General features: G+C 38.9%; 1 protein-coding gene across 1 annotated transcript; it reads right to left on the minus strand.

The window, feature by feature from the left end:
* SP4 (Sp4 transcription factor) lies at positions 1–26,188 on the minus strand. The gene is made up of 6 exons (XM_014937877.1): positions 26,061–26,188; positions 25,856–25,956; positions 23,835–25,389; positions 6,991–7,219; positions 6,555–6,754; positions 1–3,576 (listed from the first exon to the last, which is right to left on the minus strand). Exons 2-6 carry the CDS (start codon positions 25,934–25,936, stop codon positions 3,329–3,331), a joined length of 2,313 nt encoding a protein of 770 aa, XP_014793363.1. The 5' UTR covers positions 25,937–25,956; positions 26,061–26,188; the 3' UTR covers positions 1–3,328.
* Between the last annotated feature and the right edge of the window lie 350 nt (positions 26,189–26,538).

Raw genomic sequence — 26,538 nt, forward strand, 5'->3', positions numbered from 1 at the left:
TTTTAAACTCAAGGGAATTTTAATAGGTTACTTGCAAATTGTTATTGCAGGCAACAACTTGTACACGATTTTAGTTCCAAACCCACCAAAAAATTATACAAATCAGCATTGTAAAAGTGTCAAATTAATGCCTCACAGGCTTTGCTGGCAGAATGAATTTCTAAATTCTAGATGTGGGGAAACGTTACTCTCATTTTTTTCCTTTTCCATTTTTTTTAGAAAAATTTACAAGTGAAATATTACTACAAAACTTTTTTATAAGGAATTTTTTGCAAAACATTTACATTTTTACCATCAACTATTTTTCTGTTTCAAAATCATTATGTAGATTTAATACCCTATGCTGCACATCAATTCTTGCGGGATGACAATTCAGTGACATGCATAAAAAAACACCACAAGGCATTAAAATGAAGACTTAAATACAAATATTGTTGCAATAAAACAGTTATAAAATTGAAAAATAGGACCTAAACATCATGCTTACCTAACTTTGACAAATTAACTTTTTCTCCTAGATTACACACTTTTATTACTGCTCTCGTGAAAGAATGTGATAAATAATGACTTAACACCAATTTCTAATGTAATCGGCAACACATACACGAACCTAACCAAAGAAAGTATATTGTAAGAAAAAAACTATTCTAACACTGGAGTTCTACCATGGTAAATACACTTTGCACTGATAATTACAATAAAGCAAAATTTTTAACAGTGGCAAAGGGAATGAACAGTGAAATGCCATTAAACAAGATACTACTGCACATCTGTGCCCTATTACTTACAACAGCTATATCCCACTGAGTCAAATAAAGGACATTGAAATTTACGATCCTTTTAAGACAGAAAAGTGGATTCCGAATGGTATGCAGAACAGACTGTCAAAATGTTTCTAATTCCAGCGGTAACATGTGCACCTGCTAACACAAGTTAATGTACTCGAGATGCTATGAAGCCGACCAGATTTAGGGTTTGATACATCTATAATAGGGAGTCATTGCAGATTAAAAATTACTTCAGTTTCCTATCTGCATACGGAAGTATGCATGAAAAAATTAGGTATGAAATGGTTGTGCAGAATGCTTGTAACTTCAGTTTACAAAAATTGTTAATTTCTAGGAAACATGGTATTAACATTAGGAAATTTTTTTTCTTTGCATAAAGAAATTTATAGCACTGATTGTGAAGCTTAATGATAAAATATATATTTGACGTTTCATTTCCTATATAATAAAATTAACAGTTAATACTACCTAACGTTCATCTGTATTAAATGTAACATCTAATTGATTCTGATGTTTTAAATCCAGATACATCAGTTAAGAGTACTTTAAATAAAATATACAAAATAATGTACAAAACCCAACTAAAATTTAAAGACTCTGTTACAAGTCTACAAAAGCTTTAAGAAACTTGAAATTTATAACCACAGTGTAAAATTGTTTTTCTTAATCTCAAAGCTTTTTACGTAAACTGAAAGTATAAAATACCTTCAGCTTAATATTTTGCTACAAAGGGCTGGCCTAAAGTGTACACAGTGTAAACAATGATTGGTATTTCTCTTGCTTCAAAAATACAGATAACACCACAAGATTGATAAAATATTCAGATGAGAAGTATATGTTTCGTGAGGGAATGCAAAAGGTACCTGTTATGTCTCTCAAACTAACAGCTACCAAACACATTCTTCCTTTTATAATTTGCAGAGAAAAAAAAAAAACCAACAAAATGTATCCTTCTTGCACTGTACTTCCTTTAGTTACATTAAAAATATTTTGGTGTATAAATTTTTTTTTTTAAAAATGGTCATGAGAATTATTACCAAATGACTGTATGTGTAAAAGGCTATATTTATACGTATGGGAAGTAATTAAAAATCCTGAGTATGAAATATTTGGCCATCTTTCCTCCTTGTACGTACTGGAGTTTTCACATACAAAATGCAGTTTGTTTTTATTGTCGCTGTTTTTTATTTCCTCTATATTCCTCTTAAACTGGCACATCTGAAAATGTAACCAAACCTTTGAAATCAAAAGTCGTGTAATAAGAAGATAGCTATATTCCTCTTTCCCCAGTTTGTTTTGTGGTTAGATGCTCAATGTAAGATTTGACGGGTTACAGATATTTATTACCAGCCCAAATATTAACCTTGAAAAGAAAATAAAGACAGTAATATTTAGGGGAAAAGAGAGAAAATGTTTACTGTCAATACGTTTTTTTTTTGGTTAAAATGTGATAATTAATTCTTTTCTTTGGCTATTAAGTCAAAGCATAAAGAACTCCGCACATTAACCACAATATAATAACTAGTATTTACAGAGAGAAGATACTGGAGAATGAGCTACAACACTCAATTGTCTGATTAATTTCCATGAATTCTAACAAAATTAAAACACTTAAACACTTAAGATCGAGTTTTTATGATTCATGTTACCTACAAGTTAGAAATGGACCACAGATGTTTTAAAATATAACGAAATACCAAAAAACTGACACAAAAGCTGCCATATTCATTTTTCATCCTACATAAAGATACCATTACTTTTGTAAAATCTTACATTAATAGCTTTCTATGGGTTTATCTTTCCTACACTATACACTAATTCTACATCACCTTAGCTCTCCAAACAAAGAGAGGAATTAGAACTCACTGATTGTCATTTATACACACTACGATAATGTAGTGGTCAACATTTAATCTGAGGTCCACCTCAGAACCACTGTGCAGCGTGCATCATCCAGCTGCTAGATGAGTCATTCCAAAACTTGAGAAAAGACGGCCAAAATCAACTGACGTGTTCTATGGACTGAGCAAAACCCGAAAATATTTCCACGATTATTCAGCAGGTTTTGCTGCGCCTCATGGGAAAATGACGTTCTCATGAAAATATTACAAATTTATTTTAAAAACAAAGTACCTTCATCAAAATGATATTAATCCCAGTCAAGCTCCACCCTGTTTTACATTGATATTATCTGGTTTTATAAACACGTTAACATACAATGCTAAAATAGGGGAGGGGGAAAGTTCATTTAAAATCATTACATGACATACAGACATATAACTAAAAAAGTACAGTATGGAAATAATATTCCCCCATCTGTTTATCCAGTACATCAATTTGCGCTGTTTGTATTTTTGAAATTTTTGTCTTGTTGCACCGGTGTACACTTCCCGTGCTGACCCTCCAGCCTGGAACACTTACAGAAGTCACGACTGAAAACATGATTTCCTGCTCTGTAATCCACTTTACCAGCCCACTTCCATATCCTGAAAGGTATGTAAACTTAAGTGCAGCACTAGGCATCCATAGAAATGATCCTTTCAGAATTCTTCCATGTTTGTTGAAACATTAGGGGTTGCTGGGTTTGAATCTTGAGAAATGGCAGCAACAGTGACAATTCTTGGAGAACCAAGAACCTCAGTAACTGAAGAGTCCAGTTCTCCTGAGGTAACAATAGCAAGGGCCGTTCCACCACCCTTCTTGTTCTGATGAGTTTTGACATGTTTTGAGAGATGGTCACTTCGCATAAACCTTTTAGAACATTCCGGACACTCAAATCTCTTTTCACCTTTTTTAAAAGAAGAACAAAACCAAGATGTTACCAAAAAACCAGCACTGAGCACTTTTCTCTTGGTTATTTGAATCTAACCCTTCTCTATTCAACATTTGAACTGTCTTTAAAAGGATACAATGTTTTCTTCTCTACCTGTCTGATTTTCAGGTCACAGACTTTTGGTAGTCCGCTCTTCACTACTAAAATGTCCTCAACAAATACTTGCTACGCTGTGATTATCTGGTGAGAAGCTTGACTTTCAGGTCACCAGAGAATTTTCATAAACTTCTATAAATCTGACGGAGTGGGAGAGGTAAAAGCCCTGAAAGAACTACTTGATAGCATTTTTTAAGAATACTTTTGTTATTTAGATTACAAAGGCAATTTGGAAACATGAATCCCAAAGCTCCATAAGGATGTATGAAATCAACATCACTTGGCTACCAGGGCACATTGATGGCTCATGGTCAACTTGTCCACCAGGACTCTCAGGTCCTTCTCCACAGAGCTGCTCTCCAGCAGGTCAATCCTTAACCTGTACCAGTACACAGGGTTATTCCTCCCCAAGTGCAAGAACCTACACTTGCCCTTGTTGAACTTCATTAGGTTCTTTGCTGCCCAACTCTCCAGCCTGTCCAGGTGCCACTGAACGGCAGCACAGCCTTCTGGTGTGTCAATCACCCCTCCCAGTTTTGTGTCATCAGCAAACATCCCAAGTGTACACCCTTTCCTCTCACCCAGGTCACTGATGAATACATTGAATAAGATTGGACCCAGCAGCGACCCTTGGGGAACACCACAATTTATAGGTCTCCACTGATCACAACCCTCTGAGCTCTGCCATTCAGTCAGTTGTCAATTCACCTCACTGTCCACTCATCTAACCCACACTTCCTAAGCTCACCTATGATGATGTTATGGGAGACACTGTCAAAAGCCTTGCTAAAGTCGAGGTAGACAACATCCACTGCTCTCCCCTCGTTTACCCAGCCAATAATGCCGTCATACAAGGCTATCAGATTGGTCAAGCATGATTTCCCCTTGGTAAATCCATGTTGACCACTTTCAATAACCTTCTTTTCCTCCACATGCTTAAAGATGACATCCAGAATGAGCTGTACATGAAGCAGCCCTTCTTACTGTTCTTGACATCCCTTGCCAGATTGAATGAGCCTTCCTCGTTGCATCTCTGCATACTCAGACAACGTTCCTATATTCCTCCCAAGTATCCAGTTCCTTTTTCCACATTGTCAATTCACCTCACTGTCCACTCATCTAACCCACACTTCCTAAGCTCACCTATGATGATGTTATGGGAGACACTGTCAAAAGCCTTGCTAAAGTCGAGGTAGACAACATCCACTGCTCTCCCCTCGTTTACCCAGCCAATAATGCCGTCATACAAGGCTATCAGATTGGTCAAGCATGATTTCCCCTTGGTAAATCCATGTTGACCACTTTCAATAACCTTCTTTTCCTCCACATGCTTAAAGATGACATCCAGAATGAGCTGTACATGAAGCAGCCCTTCTTACTGTTCTTGACATCCCTTGCCAGATTGAATGAGCCTTCCTCGTTGCATCTCTGCATACTCAGACAACGTTCCTATATTCCTCCCAAGTATCCAGTTCCTTTTTCCACATTCAAGTGGAAGAAGGAAGTTTACAGAATTTTCCAGAAGCTCCTTGCTCATCTATGCAGGTCTCCTGCCTCCTTTTCTTGATTTCTTACTCATAGGGATGCAATGATGTTGAGCTTGGAGGAAGTGGTGCTTGAATACGAACCAGCTCTCTTGGACGCCCCCTACCTTCCAGAGCCCCAACCCATGGGATTCCTCAAAGTAGATCTTTGAAGAGGCCAATGTTAGCAACCCTGGACTTTGGGAGAGCAATCCTACTGCTTCTTCCATGCAGGATCCTGAACTCCTCCATCTCATGGTCACTGAAGCCAAGGCTGCCCCTAGCCTTGACATCCCCAACCAGTCCTTCTAATTAACTGTACTAAAGAGTCCTGTCACTGTTCAAATATAGTAAGTGTGGACTTTGAGTGCTAGAAAATGGGGTGGAGGGCAACCTTCCTGGAGCTAGAAATACAAAGGCTGATAAAATTTTCAGTTTCTAAAAGGTCTACCTTTCCAATCTGAACTGTAAAGAGACCTTGGCTTTATTAGTTCTCACTTGAAACTTCAAGAAACTTCCCAAGAAGATCAAATCTGATGTATGGACTAGGTCAATACATTTCTTAAGGATAGAGTTAGTCCAAGTGAGAAAATGACAAGACCGGTCCATGGCCAATACTACATACAATCATATAATAGAATAGTTCTGGTTGGAAAGAACCTCAAAGTCTAGTTCCAACCCTCCCTGCCATGAGCAGGGACACCTCCCACCAGACCAGGTTGCTCAAAGCCCCATCCAGCCTGGCCTTGAACACTTCCAGAGATGGGGCATCCACAACTTCTCTGGGCAACCTGTTCCAGTGTCTCACCACCCTCACAGTAAAGAATTTCTTCCTAATATCTCATCTAAATATACCATCATCTGCATGTTCAAGAATATTTGCCAAATTTAGATCAGGCATTCATTAACCATCATCTGCATGCTCAAGATTATTTGCCAAATTTAGATCAGGCATTCATTAGCTAATGCACATCAGCTATCTGTGATGCAACAGTCATCTTTTCCTAGCACAGGTACAGAAGAACAGTGTGAACAGATCTCATTTTATTTATTTGATATCACAGTCAGCTTGCATTGATGAGAACTGAAATCTACCACTTTGTTTTAAAATTACTTTATTTAGATTTAAAAGTAGTTTTCAGAGATCATAATAAGTGATGTCACTGTTTAACCTTGGCCACTGACTCAGTTACTTTATTTAGATTTAAAAGTAGTTTCCAGAGATCATAATAAGTGAGATCTTTTATGTCACTGTTTAACCTTGGCCACTGACTCAGCCTTGCTGCACTATGCATACAAAAAGGGCTGACCAACCTGTGTGGGTTCTTCTATGTCTTTGTAACTCATCACTCCTTGTAAACCGCTTGCCACAAAAAATCCAGTTGCATATAAATGGTCTTTCCCCAGTATGCCAGCGCAGGTGTGCTCGAAGATGAGATGTCTTGCCATAAACTTTTCCACATCCTTCAATATGGCAGATATGTTGTTTCTTTTTTCCTGGCTCATTGCTGCCTCTAAAAAGATTGAATTTAAACAGGTAGGTAATTATAATCTAAAATATTATTATCTATTAGGAAAAATATTTCATGCTAATAGAGACAATTATAATCCCCTGTCTAAAAAGAAATATAAAAACATACTTTCTAATAGAAAGCATTATAAAATATAGGCAATATAATAAGATCTCATGCCCAAATGAGACAAACTGTGATAAGCAGCTTAAATACGTCCTGATAAAATTTACATTTACCTTCCTTCTCCCTCTCTGCAATTAGGACATGAGCAGGCAACTCTTCTCAGTCTCTTGCCAGGTTGCACTTCCTGGTCAGAAGCTTGCTGAGCCTGTTGCAGCTGCACTTGTGTTATCTGGTCAGGACTAACAGCACCAATTGCGGCATTAGCAATGCCACCTACTGCTACAGTCACAGGAGTTATTGTGGCTTGCTGTACTTTTACTCCATCCTGTCCTTGCTGTTGACCTGTAAAATAAGAAAGTGTTTTTACCCTTTATTGGTCATTTCAATAAGTGAAACACACAAATAAACTTCATGTCTTTTACAGAACAAAAATCCACCTGAAGTTCAGGGGAGCTACAAAGCAATAGTAAATCTAGCCATTTTTCTGAAGCACTACCAGAGGACTTACCTGCCAGCTTAGATAGCCCTGTTTAATGTAATTAGTTATTAGAACAATTCAAGACTGCAAATTACTGACTGATATTAAGAAATGTGAACTAATTTAAGAAGTGCTTTCTTTTTCTCAAAAGCTGAGATAAATGCGAAAACATTAAACAAAATCTCACACAAATAGATTGTTAAATCTATTGCCAGTTAATGTCTCTCTAGTAACTGTTGAAAACATTTTTACATTCAGAAAACTACAATTTGCTCATTTTAAAAGTTCCTTTATGGCACATACAGAATTGTCACTTCTCCTACAATCTTTCCTGAATCAACACTGAGCTCCAAAGGAACTTTCACAAAGAAAAAGAAATGTTGCAGGACTAGCCTTGAACAAGGTACCGTACCAGAGCTTTGGTGTTGTTTTTTTTCAGGATGCTCAGCTGGGAGAAGGTAGTTCTGGTTATGCGTACAAACTGGGGAACGAGAGGCTGGAGAACAGCCCCACAGAAAAAGATCTGAGGGTCTGGATTAATGTCAAGTTGAACATGAGTCAACGGTGTGTCCTGGCAGCAAAAAAGGGCCAACTGTGTCCTGGGGTGCCTCAAGCACAGCATAGCCAGCTGGCCAAGGGAGAAGACTGTCCCACTCTACACTGTGCTGGTGCAGTCTCACCTCAAGTGCTTTGTGCAGTTTTGGGCACCTCAATATAAGAAGCACATCAAAGTGTTATAGTGTGTCCAAAGGAGGGCAACCAAGATGGTGAAAAGTCTCGAGGGCAAGACTTACAAGGAGCAGCTGAGGTCACTTGGCTTGTTCAGCTTGAAGAGGAGAAGGCTGAGGGGTGACCACATCGCAGTCTACAGCTTCCTCAATGGGGGCAGCAGAGGAGGTGGTGCTGATCTCCTCTCTCTGGTGACCAGCCATAGGACACACAGAAATGGTATGAAGCTGCGTCAGGGGAAATTCAGGTTGGACATTAGGAAAAGGTTCTTCACTGAGAGGATTGGTGGTCACTGGAAGAGATTCCCCAGGGAAGGGGTCATGGCACCAAGCCTGTCAGAGTTCCTGGACCATGCTCTTAGTCCTGTGAGGAGTAGGGAGTTGAAGTCTATGATCTTTATAGGTCCCTTCCAGCTTGAGATATTCTATGGTTCTCTTTTGCAGAAGGGAGTATGTTTTCAAGAAGACTGGGAAAGCAGCTTGATTGAATCAAATGGAATTCTAAGGTTGACTTGGTAATTAAGAATTCAATTTCATTGCATAAGTTCATTGATCTCATTGGCTTTCTGATCAAAGGAAATCAGGATTACTGTCTTGATATTAAAGGAAAACAAAGACTATTTCAATATAGGTAAGAAGTGTAATTCCTTGAGCAGCAGAGTAATATTATGTTTGCTTAAGAAGTTAGTACTATACAGTCTAACCAAATAATGTGACAAACTAAATCTGACACAGACATACGACTTCCAACCGCAATCTGACAACACTGAGTGCCAGTCCTGCCAGTAACAGGAAGGGGACAAAATGTCATTAGATGTTGCCATTTTCCAAAATTCGGTGCCTTCATACACATGGGAAATAAGAGGAAATACTACCTACTTATTGAGAGAGTGTAATAACCAATGAGAATCCCTTAGAATAGACCATAATATTTTAAGACTTGAAAGTCCTCAGTATTGAATCATTAATTCAAAACTTAGAAATCCCTTGGAGGTAACATGATTCAGAGAGCTTCAAACGGGTACTCCAACTTTCTTCTCAAACATGCATAACATCAATGGGGATCAGACTGAGAAGAATGGTCTCTCTGAAGTCTAAACTGCCTGGTTACCAAGTGAGCTCATATACAACACAGCAGGGGATAATGACTGCTTCATTCATAGGATTGCTGAGGAGCAGTATCGGTTACCTTCTATAACACCGTGATTTCAGCCATAGATGAAACCTAACACACACCACATAATGCCACCATATACATGCAGATAGGTTAGGACTAAGGAATGTGATATACAGAGAACTGCCCAAAGTGACTTGACTGTCCTCTAACAGGCCACTGTTGGCTACAGGAAATAGAATAAATCTGTCTTGTCAGTACCAGGTTATATTCACCAGAAGCACTGACCATGTTTTCCCAGTTATCTCTCTTGGTTTCTGTCTGGAACTTGCACCTGATCTGTCTAAATATGAATAAACACAAATTCCTTGTTTTCTTAAGCAGGCCACAAATATTGGCAGATGCTGAGTACCTTTGGTTCTCTGAAAAGGACAAGAACAAACTCAGAAGAGATAACGTTTGAATCCCACTTGCTGTTGGACAGGTAGTTATTAAAACAAACAAACAAACCCCTAAAAAACGTCTGGTACTTGCAAGCAGAGGAACCATAGGAAAAGAATCACAGGTTAATCTTGAGTGCAGAGCCCCTGTATGTGTAGGAGAGAACAAAGTCTTTCTTTTCAGAATAGCTATGTACTGGAAATCAATTTGTTTCCCATATTCTAATGGGGAAGAAAAGCACTGATGAAAATCCTTGAGGAAAAAGGAGAACATTGTGGTTTTAATGCAAATAGTAATATCTACTTGGGTCTAGTGGCAGAAGTGGACACAAGAGTTTCCAAAGAAAGTGCTAGTCCATGGGCAATTCCCTGTCAGGCTGTTAAGCTGAAGAGCTGACCGAGTGCTGTGAATAGTAGCCAAAGGTAGCTGATAATTTCTGTTCTATCTAATGCTTATCTTAACATGATAATGTGATTCCTTGTGTAGAAAACCAGCTGCAGTTCTTGGTTAGCCAAAGGTAAATAAATTAACAGGAGGAACCTGCTTCAGCTTGTAGTCTTTTGCAGAACATGAACCACTCTTCTGTCTGCTAAACATACCCAAGATGCAATCTCCTTCAATTCACAAAGTACCAGAAATGATGAGTCTACAAATGGTTATTGCAAAAGTTAAAGATGTAACAGATACTACGGCAAACATACTGCAGCCTCTTATGCTATTTTCACTGTCAGTCACATTTTCAAGTACATTATAAGAATTATCCTTTGTTGCTACAGTCCGTTAGAGGGATGACTCCATCCATCTCTCAAAGTCACATTTGAGCAAAAAAAGTCCTGGCACGTAACCAGTCTGTGGTCAGACCTCAGCTGAAGAGCATCCTGAGAGCAAACCCATCTCAGTTTTCCCTTTCTCTCTGATTTTCTTGAATTAATATTAAATTTTCAATGCAACTTTCCCCCAGGCTGCCAAACCAAGGTTTTCTGAGTAAGATGTGAACTGAGGCACTTGAACCCTGAGAAGGACAACTCCATTTTTTTCACTCCATGACTAGTGCTGGAGTGTGCAGTGTCCAGCACATAACTCTTGCTGGATGTGACCAATTTACATTTATGGGGAAGCCTGTTCAGCATTTCTAGAAATCTGATATATTGTGCTGATTTGATATGACCAACTTTCAGTCATGAGACTACCAACCACACAAGGGTCTTCTAATACTTCTAATATCGAGTACCACTGCTGACACGTACTTTATCTGCTCCAAACTTTCCCTCCCCCATGTGAGGACCATACATTATCTTGGAGTATAGGATATATGCTACTGAGCTACAGCCTTAATCTATTTATTAAACATAATATAGAGATGCATCTGAGCAGAAATTCTTCACAGTAACTATAAAGGTGACAACAAAAATAACAAAAGAGAAAATTCCAAAAGGTCTCAAGCAGACAATTACATTATCCATGTGGTTTCAGTTAAACAGTAATTAAATGGCTGCTCTTTAGATAGCATTAAATAAGTTATTACATTTTCTAAGTGAATGTTGATTTTCTTCTTTACACTAATCTCACAGAGTTGTTATTTTAAACTCCCTTCCCTTGTATTCCACTTCCTAAATTCAGAACAGAAGGTTCTGAAACTCTCAAAATGTCAGACAAATAGCCTTATTTAAAGATCCAGGCCACAATATTTAATCAGCAATCTCTACTTTTTGAGATAAAAGAGTAACTGAAGGAAGCACACATATCTGATAAATATTCTCTGCCAGAGTTTTATATCACTAAGAGAAAACACTGGAAAGTGCACTAATGTAATTCCTGGACTTAATTTTTGTGTTGAACTCCCCAAAGAACATCCCAATACAAAGAAATGCATCTATTCTCATTTTAATTTTCTTAAAGATAAACTTTTTCATTCTTGTTCTTTGAGACTAAAATGAAAGTATTTTAAACCAGCTGAAAAATCTTTTCTCTTGAAGAAAAATCAAAAAAATTTCACAAGACAACTAACAGAACATGCTCTAGTCTAAATCTCAAAGTGAGCCTGCTATAATTTTGCGTTCTATGGGATTTTGATTTTTTTAACTATATACTGGAATCCACTGTGGATCACGAAGGATTTGAAATAAGTATAAATGATGTAAAAGTTAAGGGAAGATAAAGGAATTTCATTATTTCTTAAATAAAGTTTACTGAAGAAAAGGTACTGAGAAAACTTAATAGTAGATATGAGCTTGTCAGCAGCCTACAAAATCAAACTGGGGCAACTTCCAGAAGTTTATAAAAATGAGGATTTTTCATTAGAAAGGATCTACATACAAATTAGCTTTTCATTTGAAACAAACCCTGCTCATTCTTAAAACAGGTGGTTGAGATAATGTTATTCATACAGGAAAAGAATGATCTCCTGACACTTTCCAGATGGAGAAAAAGACCTATTCAAAATAATCCATATGACTTCTTACTAGTGGCGTTAAAATACCATTTAAAGCCTCCCAGAAATTCTGCTACAATCAGGAGATCACTTGACATCATTACTTCTTCCTGACACACTCCAAACCACAAGATCTGATCTTACTATACTTCACCATTCATAATCAAACCTTTCAGTAACAAGAGCTCTCATGTTTCAACACAGATGTCAGGAAGAGGTCTAAACAAATCATTACATGAGGGAACCAAGTCACACTTCAGTTCATCTGTTATTATATCTGAGTTGTCACAGGAGCTCACCACACATTTACACCGGCTCTTAGAAGGCAAAAAGGTTTTGAGTTCCCATGATTTCTTTAAGAGTAATTTCCTGAAACTGTGAAACATTCTTGATTATCAAAATAAACGCAGAACTTGTGTATGACTGAACTTCATTGTACATGCTGTCAGGTTACAATGTTAAGTGACAACAAAACATTAGTGTATAAAATAACACTGATACCAATTACTCCATTGCATTTCATTTTCTCTCAGGACCGACTTCTCTCTTTCATACAGTAACTATTTATTTCACCACAAGACAACACGCAAACAACAAGGCAACCTGATATGTATTTATTTTGCAAATCCAGTGCAATAAGGCTCTCATTCATTGTAATTACATGTATGATTATGACTGAATGTAATTAACAAGAACATTACAGAAATTTTTAAAGCTCCCCAAATAGAAGAACCTGCATGAGTCTAGTCATTAATCTTTCCCGTTTACGCAGTTAAGTCAATGCATCACTTATTATCACAAGATACTGGATTATCAAGGTAAAGGATTGTGCATCCTTTGTTCTCCAGCATCACTTACCCAGCTTTTGAATTTTGCAGTAAAACTGAATTTTAGCAGTGACAACTCATATACACTTTCCTGTATACATGAGTCTGTAACACACTCACGCAAGAAAACTCAAGAATTTAAAGTAATGACTACAAATCCAAATAATATACATATACCTCTCAATCAGTTTTAGGCTTCAAAGCTAATCTGCAAAATAATAATCCCCACATTGGTTTAATTAAAGATGATTAAAGAAAGCTAATGCTTGGTACATAGGAAGTACATTCCTACAGAATGACTGCCCACTGAAGATGATGGTTATTAGGCTTGGCCACCCACCCTAAATCAGAACAATCTTCCTGTTACTACACATTCCATCTGCATTGCTGTGACACTGCTCTTGTTCACCTGAAGAAGCAAAGCATGAAAAACTACTCTTTGACAAACAAGGCAGAAAGGGAAGAAAAGGACTTAACTTTAATGATCCACTGAAATCATGGGAGTCAAGCTTTAGAAAACGGATCTTGGAAGGAAGATAAATTTAAGTCTAAGACAAGGACACTTCTAGTTTCTGGTACTTAGTTCCCCAGAACAATTTGTATAGATTTCCTGTTGCTGTTGTGCAACCAGCAGTCAAAAAGATGACGACACTAATCACATAGAGGTATCTCAGTAGTGTGCATCTTACTACAAAATCCAAGGAACACTTTGCAAAATATACCTAGAGCCAAAGTGGCTAATGTTGCAAAATAGAAAATTTGTTCAACTGCATATTCTAAAAGTGAAAGAGAAGGTTGAAACTGACTTCCATAATTCAATGTATATTACTACAGGATGGCTAAGTAAAGTTAATGACAGCCTGTGGAGTTCCAAAACTCTACAAGCATTGGAGCTGAAGCAGCAGCTCACCCATTCAACAATTTACTATGCAAAGGCTGAGAGAGTTGGGGTGGTTCTGCCTGGAGAAGAGAAGGTTCCAGGTAGAACTCATAGCAGTCTTCCAGTACCTAAAGGGGCTACAGGAGAGGTCGGGAGGGACCCTTTATCAGGGAATGGAGCAATAGGATGAGGGTTAATGGTTTTAAATTGGAAGAGGGGATATTTGGATTTGATACCAGAAAGAAATGCTTTGCTGTGAGGGTGGTGAGGCACTGGAACAGGTTGCCCAGAGAAGCTGTGCCTGCCCCATCCCTGGAGGGGTTCAAGGCCAGGTTGGATGGGGCTTTGAGCAACCTGGTCTGGTGGGAGGGGGGTTGGAACTGGATGAGCTTTAAGGTCCCTTCCAACTCTAATCATTCTATGATTCTATGAAAATCAACCATGGAGCTACAGTTTCACCATATTTAGTCTTGCATAACCAAGCAGATATTTCAGTCAAAACAAGGCAATGCCTCTGATTGTTCTGGATCAAATGGTGAAAAAAATATGGTCAGTTTATTAGGTATTCGAAAGAAATAGCAGGTTATTTTTCCTGACTCCAGCTCCACTACTGCCAAGGCAGTAGTATAACAAAATCTTCTGATTTTCATTGGCATTGAAAAAACAGTCAAAAAGAAGAGCGTATTTGGGATAAGCATTCAAGAACACTTCCTTGCAGATGAACACAAGTAGTTCCCTGCGTACCGAACCTTAGAGCAAAGAGGTAATGAAAATCCAAGTACCAACTATGCTACCGAATGCGAGATGCACTGTGTGGAAACTAATAGTAGATCTAAGAAATGTAGGTTTTTAAGTTTACTTTTACTGAACAACTCCACCCACCCCATCAGCCCACCCCAACTGTCAGGTTACACCATAGCTTACAGGCACAACAGAACTTAGCCGGGTAACTGAAAATCCAAGTACCAACTATGCTACTGAATGCGAGATGCACTGCGTGGAAACTAATAGTAGATCTAAGAAACGTAGGTTTTCAAGTTTACTTTTACTGAACATCTCCATCCACCCCATCACCCCACCCCAACTGTCAGGTTACTCCATAGCTTACAGGCACAACAGAACTTAGCCCAGTCCTTTTTTCCAGCCCTTCCTCTTAACTCTGAAATGGGGATAGGACTAGAAAGAAACTCATTGACTGTTAGTCTCTACACTCTGACTAAAGGAGCTCAATACCTGACAAACTGTAACAATAAAAAAAAAAAATTAAATACCAACCTTACACACTTCTGCCATATGGAAAATAAAATACCGGTCTCAGCCTGTTTTTCAGCATCTCAGTTCACTTCTGAATATTACCATGGAAATAGTAATAGCCCAATCTTTAAAGGACAGAATGAAGCTGACATTAAAAAATGCAAGCTAAGTTTCCAGTACCCTGTTTCCTTTTTGGGGGGGGAGGGAGTGGGGGATTTTTTTTGTTGGGTTTTGTGGGGTTTTTCTACTGCAATTTAGCTAGCTGACATATTTCGCACTTGAGTAGAAGGTTTACAAATGTCCTTGAAGTAAACTTTTTGGCAATATGAAATGCTATCTTTATATTGATCAAGATAAAAATAAATATGACTATGCACAGGAGGGATTAGTTAACAGGTACATACATGGAAAATGTTCTCAACAGAAAAGAAGATAGCTGATTTTAAAACTAGGTTAAGTTGTATAGCAGTTGATAATTCATTCAGAAGAAAAAAAGAAACACTGTCAAGGTGATTAAAAGTTATTATCGGGTAAAACAAGATTTATAAAACATTTTTAAAGACCTCTTACAGTAAGACAAAACACGAGACGAAAGCCCTGGTTTTATAACAGCCTATGCATAGACAGGTTAACTAATAGGAAGACTACTTTGTTTATTAAAAATGTAAAAACTGTAACTTTGTTACAGCCTTCGTCAGGCAAGGACCAACAGATCTACATGTTACAAAATCACAGAAGGGCCAAGTAAATCTCCAGGATTCAAAGCCTTGGAAGTTGTGCCAGCTCCTGCTGTAACATTGTTATCCCTATAAAACAGTAGGATTAATCTTCCTTTTTGGTTCAGAACAAAGTGAAGAGCTTGATGTTTTAGTCAGAGTTACTTCCTGATGACCAAAGAAACAAGACAACCAAGGCCCAAGAGCGGCCACATCATCACTTGAAAGCAGCCTGTAATTAAGAAGAGTCAGACACGTACCTAAGGTATCCCAAGTTTGTTTTGGCAGGAGGATATTAACCGATCCTTTTCTCTTTACAACAAAATGATACTAGTCTGCCAATCTATTAAGACTAATTATGCATGTTGGGATAGCATGGTGTACCAATAACCAGCTGATTAAGGTATGTGACTGTTAGCTGCTGGCAGTAGTGCAAAACATCACTCAAAATTCCATTCTTAAGAACAGATGCATACAGAAATCCATATAACTATAGCCCAAACTGACCTAAGCGTGTGCTGAGATGCTGCATTTCTCAAGAGATTGCAGATGTCCAGAGATGCCTTGGTGAAAGTGTCATGACAAGAGCAAAATATCCAGTATAAAAACTACATTTCACTATACAGTCCTGACTACTTCCAAAGCTACCATGCTACAGCACACAAATAATACAACTTTTATTAACTAAATTATCCATTAAAAATCATTGACCATTGAAAAACATAGCTGTTTTTAACAATAAAATTATTTATACTTAAATCACATCCCCTTAGAATGCGACATCCCATTCCATATATATCTATAGTTAGATTTTTTCTATAATCACCATTGACATTAAATATTTTTAATATACTAGCGGTAAGAACTGATACATCTTGCCGACCAGTACCAAAATCATGTGTAACCAAGTACTCCATAATTTAAGTTACACTGAAGAAGCTATTGAAATCAGATTTTGAATATGCTTCTGGCAGCACCCCCACTCAGGGTGATAATGGAAGAATAAGAAGGTTGGCTTTGCGTGGATTTAAGCACCCTTAAAAAAAAAAAAAACAAACCACACACCAAAAAAACCCACTAGCAGGCTGAAGAAGATGTGCAGTATCACTCAGTTTCTTTGCTTGACATTTTCCAACCAAGAAAGTTCAGCCACTGCATTTCCTGCTCTGTATGCTCTGATTTCTGACAATAAGGAATGAGAGGGGGGATGACAAAACCTAATCTTCTCAGAGAGAACACCTGTATTGATGAAACATTTTTATATGACCACATACTCCAAGAGGGAAATACAGCTTTACTAACATTCTTCTTTGAAGACTTAAGAACTTATATTTAATTCTTGCAGTTAAGTTAGAATAGAAACGTCTTGTTAGAAACCTATTTCACCTGACAGTTACAAGAAAAGTTTGTACTTGAAATGCTTCCCCTTCCCACTTTATCTAGAGGTAATGCTGAAGTCATGCCTTGTTACTCACAGGTCAGGCAGAAAAGGCTTGTTTTACTGAGCCATTTTTACCAGGTTATTCTCCACAAGCAATTTAGCTGAACAGATAGATTGTGCATTCCTTATGCATGAAGTTCAAGAACAATTTATTGATGGTTTATTTTTAAGCTACCTTCATCAGGGCAACCATTTGTTTTCACCAGCTGTTGTTACACTGTTTCTGCCACTATTTTGAATTTCAGTTTAAGAAAATCCCACAACCAAAGCAATTTTGTCATTAGAAAACTAAATGCTTCTCCTATAATTAGTCTGAAGCATTTGAAAAGGATGCCAGTGCTATAATATTTAGAACACTGTGGTTCGACAACAATTCTCATCTCAAGGCAACCTGAGAACAGCTACAAGTGACCTTTTGTGACTTTGGAAAAAGTATGCTAAATTTCTATACTCTTCCCAACTACACCCTCAGAGTGCCAAGTAACACACTATGAAATTAAAAAAACTAAGAAAAACTCCTGCATTTTTTTCTGTTTTTGTAGAAAATAGCTCAGTTCTTTGTACTTATCTTTTTACTGCAGATTCCATAGCTTGCAGCTTGTTTCTTTCAAGGTATTTGCTGTGGCTTGTTTGCCAATAAACATCCAGGGAAACACTGGATGTTATTCAAAAAAAAGAGATCACACAACCACCATCCTTCAGCTCCTTCAATTTCCACCCCTGGTATTTATATTTGCCAGTTTTCCTGTATATACTGTGGCTAGTTTGAACTGTTTTCACCTTGTTACCACCTACAGGCATCCCTCCTTGCTTACCTACACAGCTCCCTGAGTTCTGCTTTACACATACTCACTATTACATTAACATGAATGACCAAGGAGACCCACAGGTTACATGTCACGAAAATGCATTTTCTTTCATTCAACAACATAAGTGTAATATTCTAAGACTTCAGATTAAACTAGCATATATGATAGGGATAATAGAATACTGTGAGTGGTATCAAGGCGAATCAGATCATTTAATTTTTCATAACACAGGAGTTTGAGACCATTAAATAAAAGTGCATCTTACACAACAATTAAGACAATTTATTGCAGACGAGTATTGAACGTGTAAAAATTTAAAGACTCAAAAAACACAAATTCACTGAATCAAAAAAAAATCCATTAAGGATTATTAAATTTAAAAAAAATATATATTAAAAATCCCACTTCCGGCTCAGGAAGACCTGAGCTGCAGACCACTGAATGGTGGGAAGAGCATCTGAGTAGATTATTCTTGCATGCATCACCTCCAGTCAGCATCAGACAGGGTCAAAAGTATCTTTGACTCAGAATGGTCAGAGTTGGAAGGGGCCTTAAAGATCATCTAGGCATTTGCTGCAGCTTGTTTACCAATGAGCATGCAGGGAAACACTGCTGTGGACAGGGACATCTTCCACTAGATCAGATTGCTGCAAGCCCCATCTAACTGACCTTGAACACCTCCAGGAATGGGGAAACCACAACTTCCCTGGGCAACCTGTTCCAGTGTCTCACCACCCTCACAGTAAAGATTTTCTTCCTTATGTTCAATCTAAACCTACCCTTAAAGTTTAAAAGTGCTGCCCCTTGCCTTGTGATTCTATAGACAAGCCTTGGTAAAAGGTATCTCTCAGGCTTCCAGCATTCTGATCCTTTTCATGGGCCTCCTCTGGACCTGCTCCAACAGTTCCACGTCCAGAACTGGATGCAGTACTATACATAGGGTCTCGCAAGAGCAGAGAAGAGGGAGAGAATCAAATCCCTCAACCTGCAAGCCTCACTTCTTTTTTTGAAGCTTTTTATGCAGCCCAGGATGCAGGTAGCCTTCTGGGCTACAAGCACACATTGATGGTTCATAGCCAACTTTTCAACTCCAAATTCCCCATAACTCAGGCCACATCACCATTCAAATAAAAGAACTTGAACTTGAGTTGCAAGGTGATGGGATCTGGTGACTTTTGCCTTACGCAACTAACAAAGCATGGACTAAGTATACATAAATACAAGTAATATTTTTCACTATTTTTTTTAAAAAAAAGTCTCTCATGCACTTTTGTATGGACAAGCACTTTCATCATGATGTAACAAAATTTCTTCAAAATGTGTAATTAAGGCAGATACAAGTCTGATCTATTACGTTGGTTTTTCCCCCTAAAAAAAACAGGGAATTATTCTGAAAAGACATCATCTCCACCACCACCACTAGATTCCCATCACCAACAAAAACAATAGCCAAGTTCCTAAAAAGCTTTAGACCTCTTCTGAGGGCTCCAGTGAAAGAAATCCTACAGGCAGAACACAAAACTTTTACAGGGAAGCTATTAATACTCAACATTTCATTACAGTTTAACTGATCTGTTTTATCTCACCCCATATTCTTCAACATCCACAAATGTTCACATTCTGTGCTATGCCTAAAACTAGTATACTCCAAGCCCAGTGTGTCAAGGGACAAAGAAACATAGCCCACCAAGAGGAAATGGTTTTATGAACTATATATTTTTCTTAGAACCATCTAATAGGAAAACAAGCTACTTCCACATAGTCATTTATGTTGTCAATTAACACATCCGGACAAAGAAAAGGGCCTGAAAATAAGCTTTAAAAAGTCAAAGGATACCTTATTTTAAGGGGATGGGGGGCAGGGGGGACACATGGGACAAGAACTCTTTGAACTTGCATCTACAGCTGTCACAGCAGAAGTGTTGAAAAAAAGGCAAGGGAACTGTGCTTATCCCCAAGCTCATAGGGGCTACATTCAGGAAGTCACCATCTATTAAGATTAAGGTTATCCCATTCCACGGGGAATCATGTATATAACAATTCACACACCTCAGAAGAAATGTACTTTACTTTGTACAGAACTAGCTTGGCTTAAAGGCTACGATGGGTACCAATCTCACAGCAAGGCAGGTATTTGTAGATCCCTGCATGTTCAAGTAAACACAGTTGCTTTTATGCCATCTCTTGTTTCATTAGCTCTTAACTAAAATAATTGTTTAAAGAGCTGTCTTCAAGGCTCAGATACTTCTCATCCACCTTTCTTCTGTACATTTAATTACTCCTTTGAGTGACACTTTGTACATCTTCTCAGCAAAATATCACAGAATCACAGAGTGGGGTAGACTGGAAGGGACCTCTGGAAGTCATCTGACCCAAACACCCTGCTCACCCAGGGCCACCTACAGAAGGTTGTCCAGGACTGTGTCCAAACCATTTCTGAATATCTCCAAAGACAGCCTTCCTGGGCAACCTGTGCCAGTGCTCAGTCACTCTCACAGTACAGAAGTAATATTTCTCCATATCATTGATATTGAATAAGGTCTTCCTCAAGCCAGAAAGTAAAATGATGTGAGAACTTCTCTGCTTTACCCTGCTTTTTGACCACACACAACATACAACCCAAAGTGTGACACTTAGAAGAGCAAGGTTTGAACTTTTAACTGAAAAACATAACAAAAAAACCCTAAGACACTTGTTCTTCTTGCTTGTTTTACAGTAGACCCTACACACCTTGGGAGTAGAGACTTTGAGTAACAATGGTTATAAAAAGCAGAACAAAATAATATTTAATTGAAGATTTTAATTTTTTTTTTTTTGGGAATGTGAAATTTGTCTCTTTTGGAATGTAGTATCCTTTTGACCAAAAAAAGAGAATTTCCCAAAATAGTTCTATAGCTTAACATTTCCATAACAATTTTAAGCTAAGAATTTTTGGTATTTGCAGTTAATTATTTAAGAGTTCCATTGCTTTACTATTTTCATTTTTTTACTGAAAAAGGTATCCAGATTACCCCATTATAGAAATAACTAGGAAAACCTATGTTCATGGAACAGAAATACAACACAAAAAAACAGTTATTTCAGACAAATACTCAGCTGGCTTGACCAGTGGGGTTTGCTTGAAGGACAAAGCAACTTTATCTTCCTAATAAAGTTAGAGCATCTGAATCAATGCATAGGTTGAGTCCTTCACTCAGTCTTTTCCCCTGACAGATTCTGAACATCCTCCATACCATACAGCACATTTCTAACACCTACTTCTATTGCTCATTTCAGTTATACAGTTATTTCAGACAAATACTTATTGTGATATTTTTTCCCTGAAACTCAGCTGGCTTGATCAGTGGGGTTTGCTTGAAGGACAAAGTAACTTTATCTTCCTAACAAAGTTAGAGCATCAGAACCAATGTACAGGTTGAGTCCTTCACTCAGTCTTTTCCCCTGACACATTCTGAACATCCTCCATACGGCTCATTTCTAACACCTACTTCTATTGCTCATTTGTAGGGTATTATTGACTTCTGGAGCATTCAGTTAACGTACACAAGAGTTCCCACTGACAAGCTTCAGTACTGCAGAAAAACAATGGAAATACCAGTCTGCAGATGTTGATGTAACCGAGCGGTTTATTTATTTTTTTTAAAAAAAGGTTTCCTGTAACAATAATAGCAAACAAAACCCAGCAATTCTGAGGAAGTTAATAGCTTGGATCAAAACAGCTTATTCCTTGCAAATGACAAGCAAAGCTTGGATTTCAGCATGTTTGTAAGTTTCTCTCATAACCATTCTTTCCTTGAATACTTAATATAGCATTAAGGACTGCACGTCATGCTCTTCACCCTCCTTTCCATGCTACCATGTCTCCAATGTGTAAAGTGTAGCACATGAAGTTTCACAGGAGATAAGCAGAGGTAAATAAGAGAAAGAAATTATAACTAATCTCTCACATTCTCAAAGTTTGTTCTTCGTCCATAACCTCAAGCCTTGGAAAACAGAAACAGTATCTTATATATGAAGGAATGGAGAGAAGGTTGGAGGATTCACTACTGCTAGCATAAAATATAAGCTCTACAGAAACAACCATAAGGCCTACCTTGATTTAAAAAAAAAAAAAAAAAGAAAAAGTGGAGGGGAATTCAATGGTCACAAAGCTTAATTTCAATTAACATAAATTAATGTAGGAACCCTGTATGACAAAAGCTTGGCTTCTCTAGGACCATACTTGTGACTCAATCCCTTTCTTTCATCCTTAATTACAAATTTCAACCCCTTTATTTTCCAAAAGACATGACACGCAAGCAGAGGTGCAGTCAAAATAACTGAGCAAGCTGATACACAGAATCTCTTGTTCTAATACCTATTAGCACATACTAAACAGCTGTACACCATTAGTAAGCAGGAAGAAAACTGCATCAGAAAGGTTCTTCCTGAACCCCCAAATCTAGACTGTTCCCAAGCAGGCTTCCTATGAAGAATCCCCTACCAAGGTAGGAACTTCTATCTAATGACACCACCCTCCCAAAAATTTATCCAAGGCACATTGGACTGCAAGGTACTGTAGCAGCTGGTCAGCTCCAGCTCACTGGAACTGCTTTTTGAACCATTACAGTTAAACACAAGGTCAAGATTTTAATTCCGATGACCCAGATTGACATTTCTGTAACGGTCCTTAAGCCAGGTTTATTGCACCCAACCCAGCTCTTGGCATTTCAGCATGCCATCGAGTGCCCAAGAGTACCACAGCAGATTAAGTTCTCCCAATGGCAAATTTCTTATTACTGAACTATGCTGAGCCTCTTCCAAAGTGTTTCAACTAAAACCAACAACCTTTTTGGCAAGTTAAACTGTTCTCAGCTTATGATTATTAAAATAAAATTTTAAAAAAAAGATTAAGAGTCAATATGATACTAACATTTATTTATGTAGACTGGACAGTAGGTAAACATGAGTTTTTCATTACTGTTTATTTTTCTTTCTTATTAAAAAGCTACGTCTATTGATGGCTTGCTGTTAAGAGTTTATTGTAACTACCACAACAGAAGACTTTTACCTGTATGAGATAAAACCAGGCTCATGCAAGGTGTTATCAAACTGGCAGAGAGAACCCCTAAATCAACTTTTACCTGAAATGTTAAAAGTTTGCAAGTTTTACATATAGAGTTGACCTTCTGGGACACTGCAAAGACCTTACACAGAATTTACTTTAGGACTAAGCTCTGTTATTCAGCTTAGAGCCTTTCAAGATCTCCTTTCCCAACTATGAGACCAGCATAACCAAGCAGGATTTCATAATATATATCAAAAGTTCATCAGTAAATACCGAGATACCGTTACCAGCTGGTTTTATTTTTTTTAAAAGGACAAGTCACAGGAACTACACTGTGCACAAGGATACCTTATTCTGCTCAGTCTCTCTGCAGAACTCAAACTTTTAAGGTAACAACTTTAGAAGCTAGTACAGAACACAAGAAATACAAATGCATGCCATGACACAAGATATCCCGGTTCACTGTCACTTTTCTCATCCTCCATCCCCCATGAAATCTTTAATATGATGGAGAACAGAATCTTTTAAGGATAGTTTATCAAATAGAAACAGTTCCACTTCAATTTGCACAACTGGTAATATTAGCTCAACGTTTAGGAGAAGTGTCAGCTATTTTAAAGTCTGAATTTTAGTGATAAGGTATTTCCTCATGGTTAAGGGTTTAACACTTATTATAACACTTATTACAGAAAATCCTAAAAAGAAGTATTAATTTAAAACTGTCCGGTATTCTTGCAATAGGTTAAAAAAACCAAACCAAAACAAACCCAAAACTTTGTCAGGCCACTCACCCGCAACGCTGGTAATGGTAACAGGAACTCCTTGAACTTGAACACCTGCAGCACCCAGGTTGGCAACACTTACTGTTTGAAGATTAGGTACTGAAGCGAGCTGGGCAGCGTTCAGAGTGATGGGGGTACCAGCAACAGCCACCGGTGCAATCTGGGCAATGGTTGTGCCACCACTTGAAGACACAGGGGTAATGGTTAGCTGTTGGGGTAACCCAGCATTTTGAACTTGAAGATTTGAAAGGCTTTGCAGATTCTGAACCTGTACAGTTTGCCAGCTGATTTGCCCTGATGGTGTTAAAGTTGGAGCCCTGATGAGCACCTGAGTTGGACTCACTGCCTGCAGCTGAACGTTCTGCAAAGGCTGCTGCTGGATGGTCTGTATAGTCTGCCCCGACTGGAGCTGAAACGACTGTGGAGGAATGGCCTGAATAATCTGCTGTTGAGGCTGCTGGATCTGTATCTGCTGCAGAATAGGTTGACCTACGATTTGGACCTGCTGAAGGGAACCTGACTGATCCTGAACGTTTTGTAGTCCATTGGACTGAAGCTGACTGGAGCTCTGAGCTTCAGAGTCTGTAGCAGTTTGAGGTTCTTCAGTCGTCTGCTCTGAAGTGCTGCCTGCTGTGCTTGTGTACTGTCCCGTTTCTGCAGAGCTTACCAGCGTGTCACTGCTCGTTAGAGATGTTGAGGCAGTGGTCGTAGAGGTGGAAGAGGAGGAAGGAGACTCTGGCATTGTAGTAACAGAGGCAGAAGTGACAGGCGTGGACGCTAGCTGACTTCCATTAGAAACTCCACTCTCAGTAGACTGGCCAACTTGACCCGAACCTCCTCCAGCTGCCACATTGTTTATCACAGGCAACGCCAGGGTTACCCCACCAATGTTTATAGGTAACGTCGTTACAACTTGCGCCTGAGTACCAGGAATCGTTTGCAGTTGCAGTGGTATGGAAACACCAGGCCTAATTTGGACTGGAACTGTCTGATTCGCTAAGTTTTGAGCGAGAACATTCCCCGAAGCTGTCCTATTGGCAGTTGTGAGGATAGCTTGATTATTCCCTGCAGGAATAAGCTGAATTTGACCCTGTATGTCTTGTAGACCAGTAGCATTAGAGGGATTGATTTGAAGTTGTTGACCTTCTGTTGTCTGAATCTGTGGGATCACTTGGTATTGGACACTACCGCTTGGATTTTGTACTTGAATGACTTGGAACTGTCCAGGGGTTGTTGCAGAAGAATTGCCCGACTTGGTTTTTGAAGGAGATGTGCTTCCATTGTTACTGCTGGAGGGACTTGCTGCACTCGAAGTAACAGAAGATCCTTGTTGAGTAACATTATTTTCTTTTGAAGCAGAAGGAGCAGCGGCAACAAGCTGCCAAGCGTTTCCAGCAAGTTGAGTTGTTACCAGTTCTAACTGCTGGGGCTGATTCTGAAGCTGCACCAAACCTTGATTGGGATCTATAATAATCTGCTGCTGTCCAGTTCCTTGATTCTCACCAGGAGTTCCTATTTTGCTGCATGTGGCTGCTAGCAAAGCGAGAGGTGAAGGCTGAGAATCCTACCCATAGGGAGAGAAAACAGAACAGATTTAGGAGACGAGCACGAACCGTCAGAAGTAAGCATTAGGGTTTACACAGGAAGCAGAAAAAAAAAATAGTGTTTCTGCATAGAGACCAATGATACGGTTCCGAAAAAGGAAGTGTGTATTTCTGTAAATAATCTGTAAACATAAACCCCCCAATTATCAATGAATATGTGACAGCCAGGACCTCAAGCGCATCCTCAATCCAGTATTCTTTTTTCCCCTAAAACAAACAAAAATTTAAAAAATGCTTCTATTGCAGCTGATCACTGCAAAATGCAATCAAGAAAACCTGTCCAGGCAGTAAAAATATTGCACCCAACCAACTGTGTTTCATCCCACCCAAAGAACGATGCCCTGAGCAGGAAATGCTGTAAGCTAAGCGTTTCATTTTAAATGCTAATATTTTGGGCACTTCCCTATTCGGGTGTGTGTGCTTTACCTGTGAGCCTCCAGTTTTCCCTTTTTTGTTATTATTGTTGTTATTCTCTGCCTCGGGAGATTTCTCTCCCTCTGTGGGCATAGTTTCCTCCTTCTTTTGATCTGCAAAAATATCAAGTGTAACAGGTTAATTATTCACCTTCATTTATACAACAACAAAACCTACGAGCACATATCCTTTTTGGTTCCCAGCTTGCAGCCCCTACCTCTTCATAAAAACAACAGCGCAAATCATTATTACAAAAGAACGAGTCCTAAGAAACGTGGTTTGAAACCCAACCCATGGGGGCTGGAGAGTTAACACCCAGAAAGGGGAGGTTTGGTTTCCTCTCCCAGCGACAGCAGGAAAAAAACACCCACAACCCTCCTCCTCCTCCTGCCCCCTAAAGCATCGACGGCCACTGAGTGGCCGTCGATGCTTTAGGGGGCAGGAGGAGGGCTGTGCATGGGAGGGAAAGAGGGAGGAAAAGAGGAATGAAGGAGGGAGGGATGTGCACAGGAGGGAGGGTTAGCGAAGAAAGGGGGAATGGAGGAGACGGTACGGAGGAGGCAAGTCGGAGGGGGCAGGCAGGGGAGGCAGAGAAGAAGAAAGGGGGGCACGGTGGGGAAGCAGCGCGGATGGGCGGAGGGGCAGCAGGAGAAGCGCGGGGTAAGAAGGGGGAGAAGCGGGGAAGAAAAGGGGGA

Source organism: Calidris pugnax, unplaced genomic scaffold (genome assembly GCF_001431845.1).
Source record: "Calidris pugnax isolate Ruff unplaced genomic scaffold, ASM143184v1 scaffold11, whole genome shotgun sequence".
NCBI lineage: Eukaryota > Metazoa > Chordata > Aves > Charadriiformes > Scolopacidae > Calidris > Calidris pugnax.

Bases quoted from the DNA above. Each gene is read 5' to 3' on its own strand.
- SP4 (XM_014937877.1), bottom strand. From the start codon at position 25,936: ATGCCCACAGAGGGAGAGAAATCTCCCGAGGCAGAGAATAACAACAAT. The intron at 25,390-25,855 runs GTAAAGCACACA...CCCTATGGGTAG, and splicing joins GGAAAACTGGAGGCTCACAG to GATTCTCAGCCTTCACCTCT. The intron at 6,755-6,990 runs GTAAATGTAAAT...CAATCTTTTTAG, and splicing joins TGCAGAGAGGGAGAAGGAAG to AGGCAGCAATGAGCCAGGAA.